Below are 21,270 nucleotides of genomic sequence, written 5' to 3' on the forward strand. Positions count from 1 at the left end.
TGTTTAAGGACTTTTCAGTGTTGTTCTTTTAAAATCCTGGGAAAAAGTCCAAATCAGTACAGAATATCATCATCTTACTCCTTAATACAGATGGAATGAGCAGTGCTCTACAGTTCTTGTAAATCTGCTGCTAACTTTAGATTTCTTAAAAGGAAATACATGCAAATCTTTCAAAACATGCCTTTCAGAATTGGTCCTACTGTGTAAGCCTTAATATTAGTGTACTTTGAGGTACATAACAGGGCTTGAAATAATATCACTGGCTGGAAAGTGTGTGGCAAAATAGTATGTAACTATAAGCGAAATTTCCACTGTAAAGTCACCTTTTTAGAGACTTTGGGAGAGTTTTGCTCTTTGAAAAATTTGAGGGAGGGAAGGGGGCTGGCTTCATAAGTGGTTCCAGTCACTGTTGTAGCAGATGGTGGTCAGATGATGTGGAACTCCATGTACACAGTTTGTTATGGCTCTATTTAAAAGAAGTGTTAAAGCAGTCCTTTGAGAATGTGAGCCAGAGTTCATTATTTCCAACCCTGATATGTTGTGTTGCTTTGTGCAACAAACTTTGGTTCCCAAAAGTTTCTGGAGCTATTGTGTTTCTTAATACAACATTTAAATAAGTACATGACAGCTCAAATAATTTATGCAACAGCTCAAATTATTTCAGTTCTAGTAAAGTTAAAATAGTGACTAATTTAACTGTCTTGTCCAGTTAATAAATGGGAATCTGTAACTTTTTCTTTTTTTAATTTTTTAGGATTGGTAGCTTATGTTGATCTTGATGAGAGAGCAATAGATGCTCTCAGAGAATTTAACGAAGAAGGAGCCCTCTCTGTATTACAACAGTTTAAGGAAAGTGACCTGTCGCATGTACAGGTAAGGTGAGAGCTCCTTGTGTTGTGACCATATCGGATCACAAATTTAGTATTGCTTTTGTCTTGAATATAGCAAACACTAGCAAATTTGCTAAGATTAAAATGCCTTTTAGAGCTCAATTTATTTTTTGCCATGTGTCTTTTGTTAACTGTTAAGACTTTGCCACTCATATGCTAAATTAAGTTTAGAATTGCATGCTTATAGCAAGACTTATTTACTAGTGTCTCAGTTTGACCTGATGATTGTATATGTGTGGGGGTGTTTTTAATGGAGCAGTGCCTTGTAAAAACATTAGATTACGTATGTTCTTAAGGACACTGACTGGTGTTTAGGTTAGTTTTGACAAATGGGTTATAGCTGAATGTTGTTCAAGGTTCAGTGGTTTCAGGTTGCTTTTTATAGCTTCCGGTTGAGTTATTTTCACCAATTGTGCCTGCAGAACAAAAGTGCATTTTTATGTGGAGTTATGAAGACCTACAGACAGAGAGAGAAACAAGGAAGCAAAGTACAAGAGTCAACAAAGGGGCCAGATGAAGCAAAGATTAAGGTAATACCTTCATATTCTCAGTTACAAATGCTTTATTTGCAAGAGGGTGACAGGTGAATATGCTAATGAACTTCTACACAGGCGTGTCTGTGTTCACAAGGTGCATTCTATTGTTATGATGTCACTCCTTAGAACTTGCACAGGAGTAAAATATCACGTTCAGATTGGGGTTTGCCGCAGAAAAAAATGGTATTTTTCAGATCCTGGTATATTGTACCAAAATTGTAGGGGAGCTGCTGGTGCCTGTCCTTTATATAACCCCCAAATTTCAAGTCATTTGGACCAAGTGGTCCAGTTCTGTGGGCCCTTGAACTAGATGCCCCCAGTCGTCCTCATTGTTTTCTATAGAGTGAAAAATAACCTGTGAAAAATGTAAAACCTGAGAATCTCCCCATAGGATGTCTATTGCTAAGTACAAGCAATGTAAAACTTGAGAATCTCAACCTATGTAAAATGAATGTAAACTATGAGAATCCAGAAAAAGGGAACCCCACAGAAACAAACTCCAGCAAAGAACAGACTTCAAAAAATACACCTTTGGAACTGACAGAATGTTACCTAAAACAGACTGGCAAGCTGATACCAAGCCCCAGGAGGTACAAAACATTGAGAGAGGGGTGCCAGTCCTGTCTCCAGGTATTCCTAGTTGGTCCCGAATATTTCCTGGATTTTTAGGACACATTTTTTGGTATCCCAGATATATTTGGGAGACTCTAATATACCCAATTTGGCTTGGTTATATCCAAGCACACATCCCTACATTCAGTGCATTACTGTAAACTTGTAGGAAGCTGAAGTATTAGAGTTGGGAATAGAGCCAAAGAACCTAACAATGCACAGTGTTTAAGGGCTAAAATCACCACTGTGCCTTCCATTAGGTGTAAAAGCTGCCGTGTGTATTTTATTAACTACCTGACTCTATAACTACTGCTACACTGACTAATACAAGTACATTGGTTATAGTCAGAATATTTGCCTGATCTAGCGTATCCCTGTACCTAAAAGCCAAGAATCACTCCACTGCAGCATATTTCTCATCTGCATCATTATAGTGTCCTGAATCATGGCAGATCTAGAAAGTCTTGGCAAAAGTGGAAGTGAGAGACGTGCAACTGACTCGGGAAGCGAGAGTAGGGGTGAGGAGCTAAAATCAGTGCATGATCATAGTTAAGAGCCAGGTTTGAGTCCATGGTATTTTCTGAAGCCACGCAAGTCTAGTTCTAGATGGGAGACTGCCAGAGAATTGGGGAATAGTGGCACTTTCATCTTTGCCTGGAGGACTTCCAGGTTAGACTGTGGTTGTCAATAGCCTCGTGAAAAATTGTTCTGTCCCTTTAATCAAGGCTTATTGTGTGGAAATGGGCAGGTGACCTCCATGCCATCAAAAGCTTCAATAATATCACCTGGTTACTAGCATCATATGAACATATGACACTGCCTTATACTGAATCAGACCTTCGGTCCATCACAGTCAATATTGTCTACTCATACTGGCAGCAGTTCTCCAGGGTCTCAGGCTGAGGTCTTTCACATCACCTTATACTTGATCCTTTTAACTGGAGAAGCCAGGGATTGAACCTGGGACCTTTTGCATGCCAAGCAGATGATATACGACTGAACCACAGCCCTTCCATTAAGCCTCTGTTAAAGGGACAGAACACTCCCCCCCCCCCAAGGCTAGGACTGATTTTTGAGACTCGAAACTTAAGCCTGTTCAGAGTATTGCCACCTGTCTGACAAGAGTGAGTGTAGTAGTAACATTCTCCATGTATTCGCTATGTGTATGTTTTTGTGTATTGTTCTCTGTGCTTTAAAGCCTTGATTGGTCTGACCCCTAAAGCACACACACACCCCAGACACATTACACACACTTTCCACAGCAGGTTCAGCAACAGAAACAAATTCTGAGCATGACTGCCAATGAGGGCATGCACTGGCCATTCCCAGACGTTCTTTCCTCAAAGGAGGAGCAACAACATGAGGGTGGGGCAAAGGCTTGCTGAACCAGCGATGAGAAGAAGAAGAGAGGAGAGATTGGATTTATACCCTGCCCTTCACTTGGAGTCTCAGAGCGGCTGACAAACTCCTTTCCCTTCCCCTCCCCACAACAGACACCCTGTGAGGTGGGTGGGGCTGAGAGAACTCTGACACAAACTGCTCTTTCGGGAACAGCTGTGCCAGAGCTTGTGACTGACCCAAGGTCACATCAGCAGGTGCAAGTGGAGGAGCGGGGAATCAAACCCGGTTCTCCCAGATTAGAGTCCACACACTTAACCACTACACCAAACTGGCTCTCTGAGGGGCATGGCAAGGCACAATCATACTGCCACTTGCCGAGGACAGTTGGTACAGCAATACCCTGTTGTACACAATGAGCCCTACATGGGCACACAGATGTTCATGTAACACAGTGGTAGGAGATTAACTCAAAAGGGGTGGTTTTACGCTTGGTGCAGGTATCTGTGGACAGCAAGAGCCCAAGCCTGTTTCAACTACCCCCCCCTTTCACACGGTCATTAGATGTGGTTGCAGTAGCAATGGGGTAACAACTGCTTGTAGTAATGAGGTAGGAACCACAGGTGCACATTTTCTGCAGGTGGTCTGTCCTTAAGCACAAGATTAGCTCTCGGAAAGAGCTTATTCGAGCCCATCAAGGGCTTCCATTATTCGTTATGAGCAGCCTCTTCCCTCTTTCAAAGGTGGTTGATTGAGTACATATGGGTTGCGTGTCTCTTTCTAGAATGTGTCTGCACAACTTGAGGTCTACCGCACTGTGCGCAGCCTGAAAGCTATGTATTGCATCCTGTCAGATGGCTTAATGGGTCACCGGCTTCAGAATGTGAAATGGTGGTCTAATCCTGATATAAGAGAGGTTTTATGGATAGGATCGCTTCTGCTTTATCTTGCAGGCATATTAAAGAACATGGTGTTAATTGTTGTTCTTGTTTCTCTACTATGATTCCTTCCCCCCCAAAAAACTTCAGGCTTTGTTAGAGAGAACGGGTTATACTTTGGACGTGACCACAGGCCAAAGGAAATATGGCGGCCCTCCTCCAGATACTGTTTACTCTGGTATCCAGCCTGGCATCGGCACAGAGGTTTGTATGTGCAGCTTATATATAAAAGTACTGTTGTTTAAAATGGCACTAGCCATTACTGTGCTAAATAAACCTACAGTTATGGCTGCCTGTATCCATTACCTCGATCTGGCCATAACAAAAGCGATTGTTTAACATAGTATCTTCGACGTGGTCTCTGTGCTTCACACCCATGGGATCTAGTGCGCACGCGCTGGATCGATCGGTGCTGTAGCAAGCTCTTTTAACAGATTTTCGCGCCCAGTCCCTCGGGCATGCACAGGAACCCTACCGTGCATGCCCAGAGGGGTGGGCACGGACATCCCGCCAGTTCCTTTCTTACCGCTGCGTTGAGTAGACCTATTTTTAGTTGGTTAGATCGGTTCGCTTTTGGCTTTCGCCTCATAGCTCTTAGGAATTATTTCCTTAATTTAATTTTCTTCTCTTTTCTCTTTTTATTTGTTCTTCAAAAAAACAAAAAATACCCTAAACATTTATTTTCTGCTGAGGGGGAGTCTACGATTACCTCAGGCCTTTGGGCTATCCCCCCTCTCAAACGTCCCCTCTTCTTCGCTTTCTTTTATGGAGAAGAAGTGGGGCTTTTTCAATAGATGCAAGGCTTGCGGCAGCAAACTTGCTCCTCCCGACCGTCATACCCTGTGCATTTTTTGTCTCGGAGAGTCTCACCGGCCAGAGTCCTGTTGTCACTGTGCTCGTTTTTCTAATCAAACGCGGAAAAACCGAGCTGCGCGTCTTAAAGTAGCGCTGCTTGAATCGGCCCTTACTCCTACCTCAGCGATGGAGGAGAGACCATCAACATTGACAGCTCCGGCATAGAGACCTGCCTCCGATGCCGACCGCCCGACACCGAAGCTCCCGGCATCAACAGCGCAATCTTCCGCTTCCACACCAATCAAAAAGAAGGCCCAAGGCAAGTAAGGATCACAAGTCCGCGAAGAAGGGCACCTCTTAAGTCCCTTAAGGCGGCAAAGAAGGGGAAGGAAGCGGTGCCTGCACCTATAGTGCCTCCCGCTCCTTCGGCAGTATTGATATCGGAGGCCCAAGTCCCTCCACTGATACCGACCATCCAACTATTGGATTCCCCCATCCAACAAGTGGAGCGTTCGTACTCCGACAACGAGACGGTAGAGCTCCTAAGTCACCAGATGGGTGCTGAGCCTTCTCCCTCTCCTTCTACTTCGTTGGCATCGATGATATCGGAGGCTCCCGATGTCGAAACACGTCGGTACCGACACGCTTCTTGTAGTACGCAATGTCATCCTCTGCGTCTCCATGTCCAATTTGTCGATATCGACGACCGAGACTACAAGGACGGTTCTCACAGACAGACTATTGCTTTGTCTCCCAGACGTCCACGGTCCAGAAGTCGATTCCCCCGAGTCTTCCTGCCCCCTCCACCACTGATATCTTGGGATCAACGACAGTTGAGGTACCTGTACGGGGCTTATCCACCATCCATGCCGTGGTTGACTCTGGCGGGCTATTCTGATTAGGATCGCTATTCGTCTCACTCTGTTCATAGATCGAGGTCGCCCCACAAGTCGAGCCCTTCGGCATCTCTGTCTCGTCCTCCTGCAGACGATCCTTCCCACCATAGTCTGGAACCAAGTCGACCTCCCAACCCTCAGGTCACTCCAAACCCTGTCGTTCCACCAAAACCTATAGCTTGTCAAGAGGACACTTCGGTCCAAATACCACACCAAGACTCCTCTGACTCCATGGAAGAAGACTCGGATATGGAAGCATCTGAGGCTCATAACTCTCCCAACCTGGATGTCGCTGAAGACCTACCCATATCCCCATCTGACAACGTTACGTCATATACAGATTTAGTCAAAAGAATGGCCCACTCTTTAGGCCTCTCTGTCGTCCAGCAACATCCGCAGGCAACAGATGCTGTTTTTGATATAGTCCAGCTGGATACATCCACCGCCTATGTCTTCAGTCCTTTTGCAAGCAGCAAAGGCTCCATGGCTAAAACCCTTGTCAGCCCCAGTGTCCATGAGACGACTGGACCACATGTATAGGGTCCAAGAGGCAGATGCCGAATTCCTATTCTCACACCCTCAGCCAAACTCGATGGTGATAACTTCTTCCTCTAAATTCAAGAGGACACACTCCGCACCTTCTGACAAGGAAGGTAAGAAATTGGATGCCTTTGGCGGACGCTTCTACTCCACCGGAGCATTGGGAGTCAAGGCCACTAACTACCTGGCCTGCATGAATATACTCTCTGGGAACGGTTCTCTGAACTTCTGACCCACCTCCCAGAAGACAAACTCCAGGCAGCCAGAGTCATCCAAAAGGAAGGCATGGTGTTGGCAAAACAACAGCTCAACACTACTAAGCATGTCCTCGAGGCATCCTCCAGAACGATGGCCTCTGCAATAGCTCTCAGGAGACATTTCTGGCTCCGCAATACTAATCTGCCCATGGATACTAGATCTTATGTGGAAGACCTTCCATTTGATGGCCTGGGACTTTTCAGTGCCACTACTGATTCTACTTTACAGGAATTAGATAAAAGCATAAAAGCTTCAGAGCTCATCCTCTGTGAGGCAACAATACCGTCCCCGCACCTGGTCGAGATCCTGGCAGAGGCGTACCCCAAGTCGTCAGTCTCCGGACACACAATGGAGACCGCAAACATCTTCGGGAGGCCAAAAATCCGCCTTCCAGAAACCAAGATTTGGTTCCGGGCAACAATTTTCCCACACCAAACAGACCAAACCCTCCAAGCAGGGTTTTTGACTTCCCAGTCACCGAGTCAGCTCAAACCCGTCTGTCACCTTTTCTTCAAACTTGGCATCACATCACCTCGGACGAGTGGGTGCTGTCCATCTTGACCCGAGGCTACCAAATCCAGTTCCACCAGAACCCCAATACTCCTGTCGTCGTCTCCACGCCCCCTTCCCCACCTCTCCTGGGTGTCCATCCTTCTGCAGAAGGGAGCCATCGAACGTGTACCACCATACCTCCACGAGATGGGGTTTTATTCCTGATACTTCACAGTCCCGAAGTGAGATGGAGGCGTTCGACCCATATTAGATCTAAGGGAACTGAACCGTTTTGTGACCTACCACTGCTTCCGCATGATGTCCCTACAACAGATCATGCCATTGCTTCGGAGACACGTCTGGATGGCCACCCTTGACCTCCAAGACGCGTACTTCCACCTTACCAACTACCGCTCCCACCGCCAATACCTACGCTTTGCGATTGGTCAACAGCATTAACAGTATATGACCCTGCCATTCGGTCTGTCCAGCGCCCCAAGAGTCTTCACAAAGACTATGATTGTGGTTGCAGCTTTCCTCCATCTCCAGGGTGTCTCCATCTACCCATATATCGACGATTGGCTTCTGGTAGCGCTTTCCAAGAACGCCCTAGTCTCAATTGTGCCCAGTCCAGAGAATACAGTACACCGGCGCTATACTGGATTCCAAGACATGCATGGCTTACCTGCCACACGACAGAGCGGCAGATATCATTTCCTTAGCCACCGTCGTCCGTACCCAACCCTCCGTCACTGCCTTCCAAATTCAGAGGCTGCTTGGCCTGTTGGCTGCAACTACATCGGTTCTCAAAATGCATCCTTTACAGCTCTGGTTTATCTGCAACTACGACCTGTTGAAAAACGCACACACCATCCTCCTATCCCCTCTTCCCAACATACGGGACTCATTACTTTGGTGGACTGTCCCTTCGAATATCTTCCAGGGAGCACCCTTCCACCCTCCGTCACCTGAAGTCACCATAACGACGGATGCTTCCCTGATGGGATGGGGTGTGCATTCCATGGGCCTTTCCGTGGGGGACAAATGGAATGCGCAGAACAGGAAGCGACACATAAACTTCCTAGAATTGCTGGCGATACAACATGGTGTCACCAGCTTCCTACCTTTAATCAAGGGAAAATGTGGCACGGTCCTCACGGACAACACCACGCGCTTTCTTATGTCAACAGACAGGGAGGCACTGTTTCCCTACGTCTCTGCAAACTTGCCATCCGGTTGTGGGAGCTTTGCATCGCCAACAACATTTTCCTCGTAGCCACTCACATTCCCGGACACATGAACGTGCAGGTGGACCATCTAAGTCGCGCAGGACTCAGCCTTCACGAGGGGGGGATGAACCCAACATACCTCCTCCCACTCTTCCACAAGTGGGGAGCTCCCCAAGTCGATGTCTTTGCCACCAGAAACTACAAAAAGTGTCCTCTGTTCTGCAGTCGAGGAGGCAGGGACCCACAATCTCTGGGAGACGGTCTCCTTTACCCTTGGTCCACGGGACTTCTTTACCTGTTCCGTCCCTTACCTCTACTTCTGAGAGTGGTCCGCAAAATAATCAGAGACGCAGCGGACTGCATCTTAATAACCCCATGGTGGCTGAGACAACTTCGGTTTTCAACAGTCCTCGAGTTTTCAGAAGGGATATACCATCAATTCCCTCCAGCTCAGGACCTCCTCCTCCTCTCCGACTCCCCCCTCCTACATCGCGACATACACCAATTGAAACTGATGGCATGAAGAATAACGTCACCGACTTCTCCACCTGTGTAGCGAACGTTCTCTTGAATTCCAGGAAACTTACTTCACAGAGGTCCTACAATTATAAATGGCGAAGGTTCTGTTCTTCCCTAGGTGATGAAGCCCCTCGAGCCACCTCATTGGGTCTCGAAAGAGTTTTCCAATTCCTCCTCTCCCTAGCTGACTCGGGACTTTCCCATTCATCGTTGAGAGTTCATTTGGCCACTCTTTCGGCCTACCATGTTCCAGTTGACGGATGCACTTTGTTTTCCCATCCGATTTCAAAACATTTTTAAAAAGGTTTATTGCATCTCTACCCTCCTGTCAAAACTCCAGTCGCTCCCTGGGACCTTCCTCTAGTTCTCCGCCAGCTCACGAGGAAGTCCCTTGAGCCGCTTGCAACATGCGACCTCAAAGTTCTAGCATGGAAAACGGCCTTTTTAATTGCTGTCACATCGTCTAGAGGAGTGGGAGAAATATTGGCTTTCCGGCACCTTACCTGTCCTTTCTGGCGGACGGAGTCCACCTCATCCCGGACATCTCCTTCCTGCGAAGGTGGTGTCAGAGTTCCACCTGCAGGCGGAGGTCTTCCTCCCTGATTTTTTCCCAAATCCAACATCACCGGAAGAACAGATGTGTTCTGTACATACTTTAGATGTGAAGCGGGCTCTCCTACCTCAATAGAACACGCCAAACGAGATGAGACTCGCAACTGTTTGTCTCTTACGCGTCAGTGCGGCTGGGCACTCGCATCACGGCTCAGCGCCTGTCAAAATGGATTGTGGGTCTCATCCGTCTATGTTACCTACTCGCCAAACAGCCATTGCCTGGCCCTATCAGGGCTCATTCTACCAGGGCTGTCGCGACTTCCACTGCCTTCCTCCAGGGAATGCCACTGACGGACATTTGCAAAGCCGTTACGTGGCCCACGCCTAACACCTTCATCAGGCACTACGCCCTAGACGTCCGTACGAACACCAATACCAGCATGGGACGTCACATTCTATCTTCGGCTGTGCAGTAAAGGACCTGCCAGCACCCTCCTCCAGGTAGGCCACTGCTCGCTAATCTCCCATGGGTGTGAAGCACAGAGACCACGTCGAAGATAAACAGGTTGCTTACCTGTAACTGGTGATCTTCGAGTGGTCATCTGTGCATTCACACCACCAGCCCGCCTTCCCCGCTGCTGTCAGCTTCTACATTTTCAATAGGGGTTGATTTGCGGCGGTTTGAAGGAACTGATGGGATGTCCACGCCCACCCCTCTGGGCATGCGCGGTGGGGTTCCTGCACATGCCCAAGGGACTGGGCGCGAAAATCAGTTAAAAGAGCTTGCTACAGCACCGATCGATCCATGGGTGTGAATGCACAGATGACCACTCGATCCCATGGGTGTGAATGCACAGATGACCACTCGAAGATCACCAGTTACAGGTAAGCAACCTGGGGTTTTTTTTGTAATCAAGGTTCTGTCCCCAAAGGCAAAATAGGGTTTCCTAAAGGAAACTGTAAAGGTAGGTTACTTCACTGTCAAGGCCTCCCATTGAATAGTGTCACAGTAATCAGTTATGGCAGGTGTTGTAGAGATGCAGCACTGTTCATATTTCTGGAAGTGATTCCCCCCCTCCCCCTTCTTGGTAGAGGAGGCTTCATTTTTCAGAAGGGGGTCTCGAAAAGCTGTCACTTGGCTTGTTGATGTTGAATGCAGGTTATGTTTAAGCGGTGAGTTCTTCACCGGCAGACACTGTAGTCAATGACCCTTTGCTTTGGGCATCTCATAACATATGAAGCTAATAAACTATGACTGTATAAAAATATAGAATGGGTGTATTTAATGAGTCCGTAATAGGAATGGGCACGAACCCAAAAATCCTGGTTCGGAGCAGTCCGTGAAAATTGAACCCCAAACCGAGCCCAAAATGCCTGAACTGGCCAGTTTGGATCCCCCTTTCTCCTGACTGTGGCAAGCTGCAGCCAGGAGAAAGTAGGGGATTTCCCAAGAAGGGTGAAATGGCTGGCAGTCTATCTGGTCCTGTACTTCCAGTGACAACTAACCATATCTTCATGAGAAACCTGCAAATCATGCATAGAGAGATAAGTTGTCTTCTGTCGTCTTTGGGGGTACTGTGCAACTAAATGCAAACATTCCATTTATCTACCATGTTTTTCCAAAAGACCTGTCCTTCATGAAGTAAAGTTACCAAAGAAGAAGTGTTTACAGTACCTTCGGGGGGAAAGGCCTATGTATGCCAGAATGTTAGCATGATCAATCCACTTTGTTTTTTTGGTTCCCCCCTCCTGTCTGGGTATTCCTCGTATCCCCGCAGTATTACTATGGGGAAGAGCCAAGAACTCTGTATCCAGCAAAGCCTTAACTCAAAGAGTCTCAAAAGCAGTATTTGTGATATTCAAGAACAGAAGTGATGACTTAAGAATATAGGAGGCCAAATCTTGTTAAGTTTGCCCTGAGTTATGACTGGTGTGTTTAGAGTGGGATTGATAGACTCCAGCATTAAAAAGATTTGAAAAGAGAAAAAAAATTAATTCACAATTTATTAATTTCTCTAGTGAACAGTAATACAGGTTATTGGCCTTATTTTCCATCAATCTATTATATTATTCACCCCCAAAATTCTTAATAATAGAAAGTGCCCTCAAACTAATCCAGGAACTTTTATTATCCCTGATTTCTAACCAAGAGTTACTTCCTATTCTGAATCCTATTACCTTATCACACCCATTAAATTAAAAGAGAAATTGATGTTGCAGTCATTTATAAATCACTTGCATGTTGTTTTTTAAAGTTTGAACATCTGTTAATAAATTTAATTGTTCTTCAGGTTTTTGTTGGCAAAATCCCTAGGGACTTGTACGAGGACGAATTGGTGCCTCTGTTTGAGAAAGCAGGCCCAATTTGGGACTTACGGCTCATGATGGATCCCCTTTCTGGTCAGAACAGAGGCTACGCTTTCATTACTTTCTGTAGTAAAGATGCAGCACAAGAAGCTGTCAAGTTGGTAAGTACTATGTGATGGTGCCAGATACGGTGGTTGTTACTCAGATGTGAAGAAAACTTATAGCTTTGAGCACATGGTTAGATTCATGTACTCCACCAAACTGTCTTTTGTCTTGTTAAGGTCAAGGCTGTTGAGTATCTGTATATTTCTTTGTAGATGAGCCTTGACAGTCTTCTAGAGCAGTGATTCCCAATTTTGGGGGATGGTGACCCATGAGTCCAAATCATATGGTGACCCATTGAGAGCTGGCCCAAGGTTTTTTTATTCCATCTATTCCAGCATTCCATTTTCTATTAATGCCCAACCAGATGTTTTTGAGAAACCAACAAACACTGTACAAGGGGTGCAGCTGCCACCACTCTGAACCCCAGCAAGTGGGAGTTCACTTCCTGCTCCTCTGCCAGCTGGGCCAGAGCTAGAGTTGGAGTAGGTGTGCTTGGGGGATGCTGGGTTGAGGAAGTACACGAAGATTGCAGATGACTGTGAAGACGTTAGTGGCAAGGGACTTGGTTCAGTACATTTACCACAGCAAGTAAAGAGCAGTGAGGCACTGCTGGGGGGGGGGGGGCTGGGCATGAGGTTAGGCTGCTGAAGGAGCAGCACTGAGACAGAGCCTATGCATGCCCACCCCTCTTTCGCTTCTTCTCTGGTTTTTCCATGGCATTCAGAACAGCTCCCCATCTACTCCATCCCTCCCCCCTTCTTTCAGTTACTACCATGAAGTTACCAGTTGCCAGATGGCTTTTCCCCTCTCATTATTATCATGGAGAGGGAGGGGAAGATGAGGATGTGAGAAGCCGGTGAGGAGGAAAGAAAGAGAAGAGTGCAAAATGGCCTGTGACCCACTTCCAGAGGCTTCACAACCCACTTTTGGGGTGCTGACCCACACTGTTCTAGAATAGTGATACGTGGGACACCAAAGTAGTCTTAAGCGGGACACAGGATTTTCTGAACAGTTGCTAGGAATTTGCTCTCCCTTGGTCCCGATGTCCACCTACAAGTGTGACGTGTTGTTTCCTGCAGACCCTTCCTGCTGCAGATTATCCATCTATGACCTTTTGATGTGCTGCTAGTAAACTTGGACACTCAGTGTCTTCCTAATCCCACCAGCACGTGTCTTTGTGCCTCTTTCTGCCATCTCTACCTGTCAGGAATGATCTGTTAAAGCCACAGTGATAAAATTTACTCCCAGTGCCGCTACTGCAATGTTTATGTCTTTAAGACATTAACAATGCAGAATAACAATGGAGGGGATAGGGGCAACCTGTTTGGGGGCCCGTAGAATTGGACCCCCTGGTCCAATGCTCTTGAAACTTGGCTGGTATCTTGGGGAGAGGCTCCAGCAGCTACCCTGCAAGTTTGGAGCCTCTCCCTCAAACCCCCTCCCCTCCAGCCCTCCGAATCCAGCTGAATTTTTTTTTTTTGCACACCCCTAAATGTGGCCTTCTAGATAGCCTTATTATCAGCCTACTGTTTGGCTCATGTACATTTACTTAAGACTGGAAAGACCAGCTAGACTTCTGCAGAGGAAGAAGTTATTCTCAACTAACCTTTTTGAATACTTTGAGGTTGTCAATAAGCACGTAGGTTAGGGGTAAGCCAGCATGAGTGACCAGAAATTTCACAGATACTTTTGGAAAGTTGCTTTTTTGGAAACTTAAGGTTTGCCGTTAGCACAATTTCTGCACTCTTCTGGATGTGCATGTATTTATTTATTTAAGTAGATGATACTGTCTTACCAAATGTTACCAAAGAAGGCAATTTCTGCTGTCACATGTTCTATTAAATAAAGCCTTTAAGCTGAGTGTTAAGTTAACTGCTTTGCCTTTTCAGTGTGACAACTACGAAATCCGTCCTGGCAAACACCTTGGTGTGTGCATCTCCGTGGCAAACAATAGGCTGTTTGTTGGCTCGATTCCAAAAAACAAAACAAAAGAAAACATCCTAGAAGAGTTCAGTAAAGTTACAGGTAAAGAAAATGTGATGGCATGTGTCAGCCTCTGTGTGGCCCACTTCATTCTTCAAAAGGCTTCCTCTAGCCAAAGGAGCCTTCTTCCAACTTCAGTGGCGTGTCCTGTGGCAGAAATGGCAGTTAAGCTGGAGAAAGCCTAGACTTTAGGAAGGCATCAGGTTTTGCTGTTGTCAAGACTATATTATAGCAAGCTGGTGGTTGTTAATTAATTCTGCCAGTTATAATGCTGAATTGATTTTATAAGCAGTGTTCATCTGTGTGGAAATCTCTGCCAGAGCGGCTACAAGAAATTGAGTTGCAAAGAACTGGTGATACCCGTTCTGTCTTAGGCTGTCTATGCCAGCTGTGGCTCTTCTGAGTCCAGTTCCCAATGGCACCTGTTCCATGATCCAGGAAAGTGGACAGTTTCTTCAGAAATTGGAATGATTTAACCATTTCTGCAGACCCAAGCGGTGTTCCCTCTAAGCTGAGTTAGTGTGAGCTAGCTCACAGTTTTTTAGCCTCCGGCTCACACATTTTTGTCCTAGCTCAGGCAGGATGGCTCCAGAGCAGACTAATTGATGCAGTAGTCAAATTGCTCGCTCACAACTTTAATGCCAGTAGCTCACAAAGGAGAATTCTTGCTCACAAGATTCCACAGCTTAGAGGGAACATTGGACCCAAGATACAGCTTGTCACGACTACTCTCATTTAGTTGTAGTTGGATATGGTGTGTCTTTAACTTTCTTGTTATTTCTCTCTCTCTGGGTATGTAACTCTGCCACCAAGAATTTAATTCTAATCATATTAATTAACCTTTCCCACAGTATTGTGCCCAGGCTCTAGGGCCCTTCATTAGACTATGTGGTCCTGAGGATGAGACTCTTATATTTTACTAACATATGACTCCAGGTTTTCATAAAGCAAAATAAAGCTTTATTTGTGCAAGAAGCATATTGATTTGAGGATGTTTAGCAACTTGTTTCTTCTGTAAATAAAACTGGGTGTCAATAACCTCTGACTAAGTTGTCACACTCTTTCACTTCACAATCACTCCTCTTTATCCAATCCTTTCTCCTCAGAATGTACTTTGTCCAAGTTTTAATATATATCGCTCAGTTAAATCTTTCCCTTTTTTTAAACTCAGGTTTCTGTCCTCTTTCACATTTTACTTTGACAATATTAGGATTTGACTCTCTCTAGTCACTAATATGTCCTCCATGTTACTACTTTCTTCTCTTAATGCCTTTCATAGCACTTGCTGGATTCAGAAGACTGAACTTTTTCTGTTGACCATTAATTGCTGACTTCTGTTGACTGAACAGCTGCTTGTGCTCCCTCCCTGCCTCGCTACTTTTCTTAGCTCCATGCATTCATTTGCAGTCAACAACCAATTACCTCACTCACTCATCCTCCTCTTTGTTTGTTAGCTAAATTTATATCCTGCCTTTCCCAAAGCTAGCTCTGGGTGGGTAACTTCAGGGTATATAAAATAGGTAATTCTAAAAACAATTAAAACCATTAAGCAATCAAAAGATGGCAAAATACACATAGTAGTTCAACCCCCACCTATAAGCCAGATTGATGGTAGTTGGAGTCACACCAAGCTCATAGAACCAAGACTCCGCATAGGGCAGATGTTCAGGGCAAATGGTCTGGACAGCTTCTATGCGGGGAGGCCAACTAATTGAGTGTCCACCGCCTCAACCAAAAGCCTGGCAGAACAGCTCTGTTTTACAGGCCCTGCAGAACTGTAATAGGTTCCGCAAGGCCCTGATCTCAAGTCGAATCACGCACACCCTTTCTCTTCTGAAACTTACCAGCATTGAAAGAATTTCATTTTTAAAATGCAACACAACTTACCCATGGCGATTGTATCAAGGTTGTATAGATGTAGGGGTTCTGTGTTTGAGGCTGGCTCAACATAGGCAGCTAAATAATGTGGTAGAATGCAGCATACCAGTCTTGAATGCTGACTGTTAAAACAAAGATAACTTTAGCTGCTCAGAAGCACTCTTCCAGTTAAAAGAGTTATATTATATATTGTTAGTGTGTGTGAGTTTGGGGTGGTGCCCGGGCATACACTAGTCAAGTAGCTTATTCAGTTGATGGGGACTGTGAGTGTGGCTCTCCCAAGAGCCACAGAGTGAGTACCACAGATCTAGCATTTTCTAGATGTAGAGTTGTGTACCTAATGAAAATGAAGCTCTTTGAGAGTGTTGTAGGCCAGTCTCTTTCAGTCTTTACCCCCAAAACTAGTTCTACTTCTTACCCCTTTGAAAGACCTACTAGGCATAGCATGTGCATTCTCACACTTTCTTCTGGGCTGTTAGCTTAGGACAGCTGGGATGGGAGGAGATTGTTTTGTCCCACTCCCCTTTTTTAAAAAATTAGCTCTCCTCCCCTGCACTTGGGCTTTCCCTGTGTATGGCTTCACCTCCTGCTGCAGCCATTTTGTATTTGGCTCCACCTCCTGTGGCAGCCACGTTGGGGACCCATATTTTAGAGGGTTTTTTCCCACCACAATTACATCCAGGTGTCTTGTGTTTGCAGAGGGCTTGGTGGATGTAATCTTGTATCATCAACCTGATGATAAAAAGAAGAATCGTGGATTCTGCTTCCTGGAATACGAGGATCACAAATCAGCAGCTCAAGCTCGGCGTCGGCTGATGAGTGGGAAAGTAAAAGTCTGGGGAAATATTGTAACAGTGGAATGGGCTGATCCAGTAGAGGAACCCGATCCAGAAGTCATGGCAAAGGTAAGAAAGCTGAAGCCACTATGGAAATAAGCCTGTAGTAAAAGTTTGGGTTTTTTTAATTACGTGAGGCTTGGTTCCCCCATCCTCAGAGGTCCCTTCACTCTTTTTAATGCTCTGATTTACTCACAAGAATCACAGAAAATGAAGAAATACCACAATGCTGTATATAGCATTCTTAAACTATTAGTGAACTATCATACCTGAGCGAAACATATTTGTCTGTCTTGGGTTTGTGAAAATTGTGAGAAGATATTCCTTTGCCATTTCCAAGGATGATTACTCTGTATGTTTTAGTAGTTGTGATTATATAAAATTCTTTATTGAAACGTATCCTCCCTTTAGGAGGACGGGCCGTGGCATCAGAGGTAGAGCGTGAGCTTCATGTGCAGAAGGTCGCAGGCTCAGTCTCCGCCATCTTCAATTAAAAGGGTCAAGTAGTAGGTGATGTGAAAAGACCTCAACCTGAGACCCAGATAGTCGCTGCCAGTTAGCATAGACAGATGATCTGATCTTGGTAGAACAGTGTTCTACCTCGACACGACGGCTTCATGTGCATGTGTCACTGTTATCAGAATTACATGGCTGAATCAGTAGCCCAAGTAACCAAATTCTTGCTTATCTGCCTTTCAGTACAGATCGGTGCAGGGCACTGTACCAGCTGTGCCCCATGCTTCCCATCATTGTGCACCAAGTTATAGATGAGATTGGCCAATATCTTCAGGGGGATATGTAATAAAAAACAGGGAAACAGCCCTGAAGAATTCGCCTGTTGTGCTCTCTGCAGAGGGCCAACACAGAGATGTCTACTTGAATCTGTGTTGTTTGTTCGGTTTTGCCCTCAAAATTTGAAGGGGCAACAAACTGGAAAGCCTCCTGTGATGCAGGTGGATTCAGTTAAAGCTGGCACTCCAGAGAGGGAAGAAGTGAGAGTCCATCTGGTGTAGAAGGCAGAAGTTCTGGACTTTAACTGACACCTTGGATTCAAATCCCTGGACAGCCATGATGTTACTAAGTGCCCTGGGGCCTGTCGTTAATGTCATAGCCCAGGGGTGGCCAAACTTGCTTAACCTAAGAGCGACAGAATAAATGCCAGATGTTTGAGAACCACAAGACATGAACAAATATTGCACATTTTAACTGGGAAATATGCTGATTTGCTTTTTATTAAATGAGAATGCCAAAAATAATAACAAAAGTGGTAAAAGCAGATATTGATAATGATATTTATTTGTCCAATGATAATTTGTTTGCTAATGATATTTAGCTTCCCCAGCTGCCCTGCCAGGAGCCGCACAATATGTGTGAAAGAGCCGCATGCGGCTCCTGAGCCACAGTTTGGCCACCCTGTCATAGCCTAACCAGCTCCGTAGGATTAAGATGAAAGATGGCAGGGAACACTCTGTCCATCTCTCAGAGGTCCTTGAAGGACAAAGGGGATAAGCATGTTAACAGTGCTTCTGTTTCTCAACTGATCTCTATTTTCTTAACAGGTCAAAGTTCTGTTTGTGAGAAATTTGGCCACGACAGTGACGGAAGAGTTATTGGAGAAGTCCTTTTCTGAGTTTGGAAAGATGGAAAGAGTGAAGAAATTAAAAGACTACGCTTTTGTCCATTTTGAGGATAGGGGGGCAGCCGTCAAGGTAGGCCACTTGCACCCTTCTTAATTTACTTTATTGTAATTAATGCTTTCAGAGCCTTCTAAATAAGTTTGAGAAAGGGGTTCTCCATCCTTTAACCTGCTCAAGGCTCCCTTCTCCCTACCCCAAGTTCTTCTTGATGGGGGGCGGGCTATGTCTCCATGTGGCAGTGCTAGCAGAGTCTCCTTTCTGTGTGTCTTCCCAGAAAGAAGGTTGTGTAGCCTCCAAATCGGTGCAAAAAGTTGATCTCCATTTAAGACTACAAGGGAGAATGGAATCTCTGCTAAAGGCTGTTAGGCTTGCTAACAAACCTTCTAAGTGAAGGCTCCACAGATAACATCAAATACATTAATAGAAATTTTGGCATTCTTCCTAGAACCCTTAAAACAAACGTGTGTTGCATTAATGAGGGAGTCAAGTGTTGGGTTAGACTTAGGTATGGAAATGTGGAAAGTCCCAAAGGAGTGTTTCCACCCCTCCCTCTTCAGTGATTTTGTAGGTGCCGTTTAAGTGTTCCTGTTATAAGCTGCCTCAGGCCCCTTTCAAAGAAAAGGCAGTTGTGTTAAATAGAAATACTTCTTTTTTTGTGTGAAACTTTTTTCCCCTTATTCCTAACCAGGCCATGAATGAAATGAATGGAAAAGAGATAGAGGGGGAAGAAATTGAAATAGTGTTAGCCAAGCCTCCAGATAAGAAAAGGAAAGAAAGGCAGGCCGCCAGACAAGCTTCCAGAAGTACTGCGTGAGTTTTTAAAATCCTTTGTTAACTGTAATGTAGTACAAAGATAGTCTCATGCTGCTCTATAAAATTTCCCTTAAGCTTCGCATGCTGATCAGTTGACAAACGGGAATTTTTAAGTTGAGTAAAAAGCAGTAATGTGGCTGATAAAAGGCTGATGGTGATTTTTTTCCCCTCCTCCTCCTTACTTAGGTATGAAGATTACTATTACTATCCTCCCCCTCGTATGCCACCACCTATTAGGGGCCGAGGTCGTGGTGGGAGAGGCGGCTATGGCTATCCCCCAGATTACTATGGCTACGAAGATTATTATGATGATTATTATGGCTATGACTATCATGACTACCGTGGTGGCTATGAAGATCCTTACTACGGCTACGATGATGGCTATGCTATAAGAGGAAGAGGAGGAGGAAGGGGTGGGCGAGGCGCACCTCCACCACCTAGGGGGCGGGGAGCACCACCACCAAGAGGTAGAGCTGGCTATTCCCAGAGGGGGGCACCAATGGGACCGCCAAGAGGAGCCCGGGGTGGGAGAGGGGGTCCCGCCCAGCAACAAAGAGGACGTGGTGCTCGTGGAGCCAGGGGCAACCGTGGGGGCAACGTGGGAGGCAAGAGAAAGGCGGACGGGTACAACCAACCTGATTCCAAGCGCCGCCAAACCAACAACCAGCAGAACTGGGGCTCCCAGCCTATCGCCCAGCAGCCGCTTCAGCAAGGTGGTGACTATGCCGGTAACTATGGTTACAATAATGACAACCAGGAATTTTATCAGGATACGTACGGGCAACAGTGGAAATGAGACAAAATAAGGTGGGCGTGTGGGAATGTTGGCAAGATAGAATTTGGCTTATAGCTCTACATCCTTCCAAAAAATTGGCTTAATGTTTCATCCTTCAGTAGTGATTGGCTGCCATTTGTATTGGGCTGAAGAATCACTCTATTGTGTATATACTCAAGTCTTTTAATTTTTTTTCTTTTCTCATAAATGCACTTGGACATTACTGAGCTCGCAGAATTCCCAAACTCAGTTTGGGGATACAGTGCTTTTTATCGTTTAGGCTTCATTTTAGCAGTTTTATCAAGCAGGACGGGCAACACTTGTTAAATCATGATTTTGCAAACCTTCTGTTTTTTGGACAGTTTCATTTTTTTTCTTTTTTGGATTTGGGATAGACTACATAGGCATATGCTGTACATAAAGTAAAGGTAGTACTTTGTCTCAGTAGTTTTAAGAAATTAAAACAAAATTAAGTTTTCTTGTATTGAAAAAAATAACATGACTGTATGTTTTGCATTCCTAGAAGTAGGTTAAAAACTGTGTTTTTAAATTGTTATAACTTCACACCTTTTTGAAAATCTGCCCTACAAAATTTGTTTGGCCTAAACGTCAAATCCGTGGCAATTTGTTCCTTGATGTGATTGTATTTCCAATTTCTTCTTGTTCATGTAAGATTTCAATAAAACTCAAAAATCTATTCAAAACATTACCTATTTCAAATTCAATTGTGTCCTAAAACATCATTTTATTGGTCATTCTTGCAAGAAACTTTTTTAAAAAAACTGCCTATGTGAGTGATCAAATTCATGCAAAATTTCTTGTGATTTCCAACATGTGGCATGTGACTCAGAACTAGGTCTAATAATAGAATCAAACTGAAATTCATTAATTGGTGCTCTAATGTAGTTGCATTTAACTTTGAATTGGTTGCTTTTTTTAACAGCTTCAGATACATCTGATCACTTGCACAAACCATTTTTAGTGAGGGGTGAGAATTGTCAGGAAAAGAAGTCCTTAAATTTAACCTTGTTACTAATGTGGATAACACCTAATGACTCCAACATGATTTGATAGTATACAAAGTTGGACACGGTCCTCAATTGTTTCTATTGCTTTACACTTCTGAACAAAGATAAGCAATTGGTTGTCATTTTTTAAACAAAGTTCAGTGAAAGTGTAACTAAATCTTATGCTATAGATAACAGGTTGACTAAATTTAATTAAACATTAATTTTTACACCTTGCTGAATGAGTGATTTTAAAAATGCAAAACTCCACTGATTTGGGACACTGCTAGTCCTCAGTATACCAAAAACCTTTCCCAGAAACCCCGTTTTGATA

At 44.8% G+C, this 21,270-nt stretch overlaps 1 protein-coding gene across 3 annotated transcripts in view; it reads left to right on the top strand.

Annotated features, from left to right (window-relative positions):
- HNRNPR (heterogeneous nuclear ribonucleoprotein R) overlaps positions 1-20,543 on the top strand; it is a 29,840-nt gene extending 9,297 nt beyond the window's left edge. For all 3 annotated transcript variants that reach the window (XM_015418632.1, XM_015418630.1, XM_015418631.1), the window contains 9 exons: positions 755-873; positions 1,313-1,420; positions 4,405-4,518; positions 11,887-12,063; positions 13,897-14,032; positions 16,568-16,773; positions 18,264-18,413; positions 19,030-19,151; positions 19,341-20,543. In XM_015418632.1, the coding sequence (XP_015274118.1) occupies positions 1,340-1,420; positions 4,405-4,518; positions 11,887-12,063; positions 13,897-14,032; positions 16,568-16,773; positions 18,264-18,413; positions 19,030-19,151; positions 19,341-19,950 (1,596 nt within the window). In that variant the 5' untranslated portion in view covers positions 755-873; positions 1,313-1,339 and the 3' untranslated portion in view covers positions 19,951-20,543. The remainder of the gene's footprint in view (positions 1-754; positions 874-1,312; positions 1,421-4,404; positions 4,519-11,886; positions 12,064-13,896; positions 14,033-16,567; positions 16,774-18,263; positions 18,414-19,029; positions 19,152-19,340) is intronic.
- Positions 20,544-21,270: the final 727 nt, after the last annotated feature.

The sequence above is a fragment of the Gekko japonicus genome, unplaced genomic scaffold (assembly GCF_001447785.1).
Source record: "Gekko japonicus isolate JY-2015 unplaced genomic scaffold, Gekko_japonicus_V1.1 scaffold524, whole genome shotgun sequence".
Taxonomy (NCBI): domain Eukaryota; kingdom Metazoa; phylum Chordata; class Lepidosauria; order Squamata; family Gekkonidae; genus Gekko; species Gekko japonicus.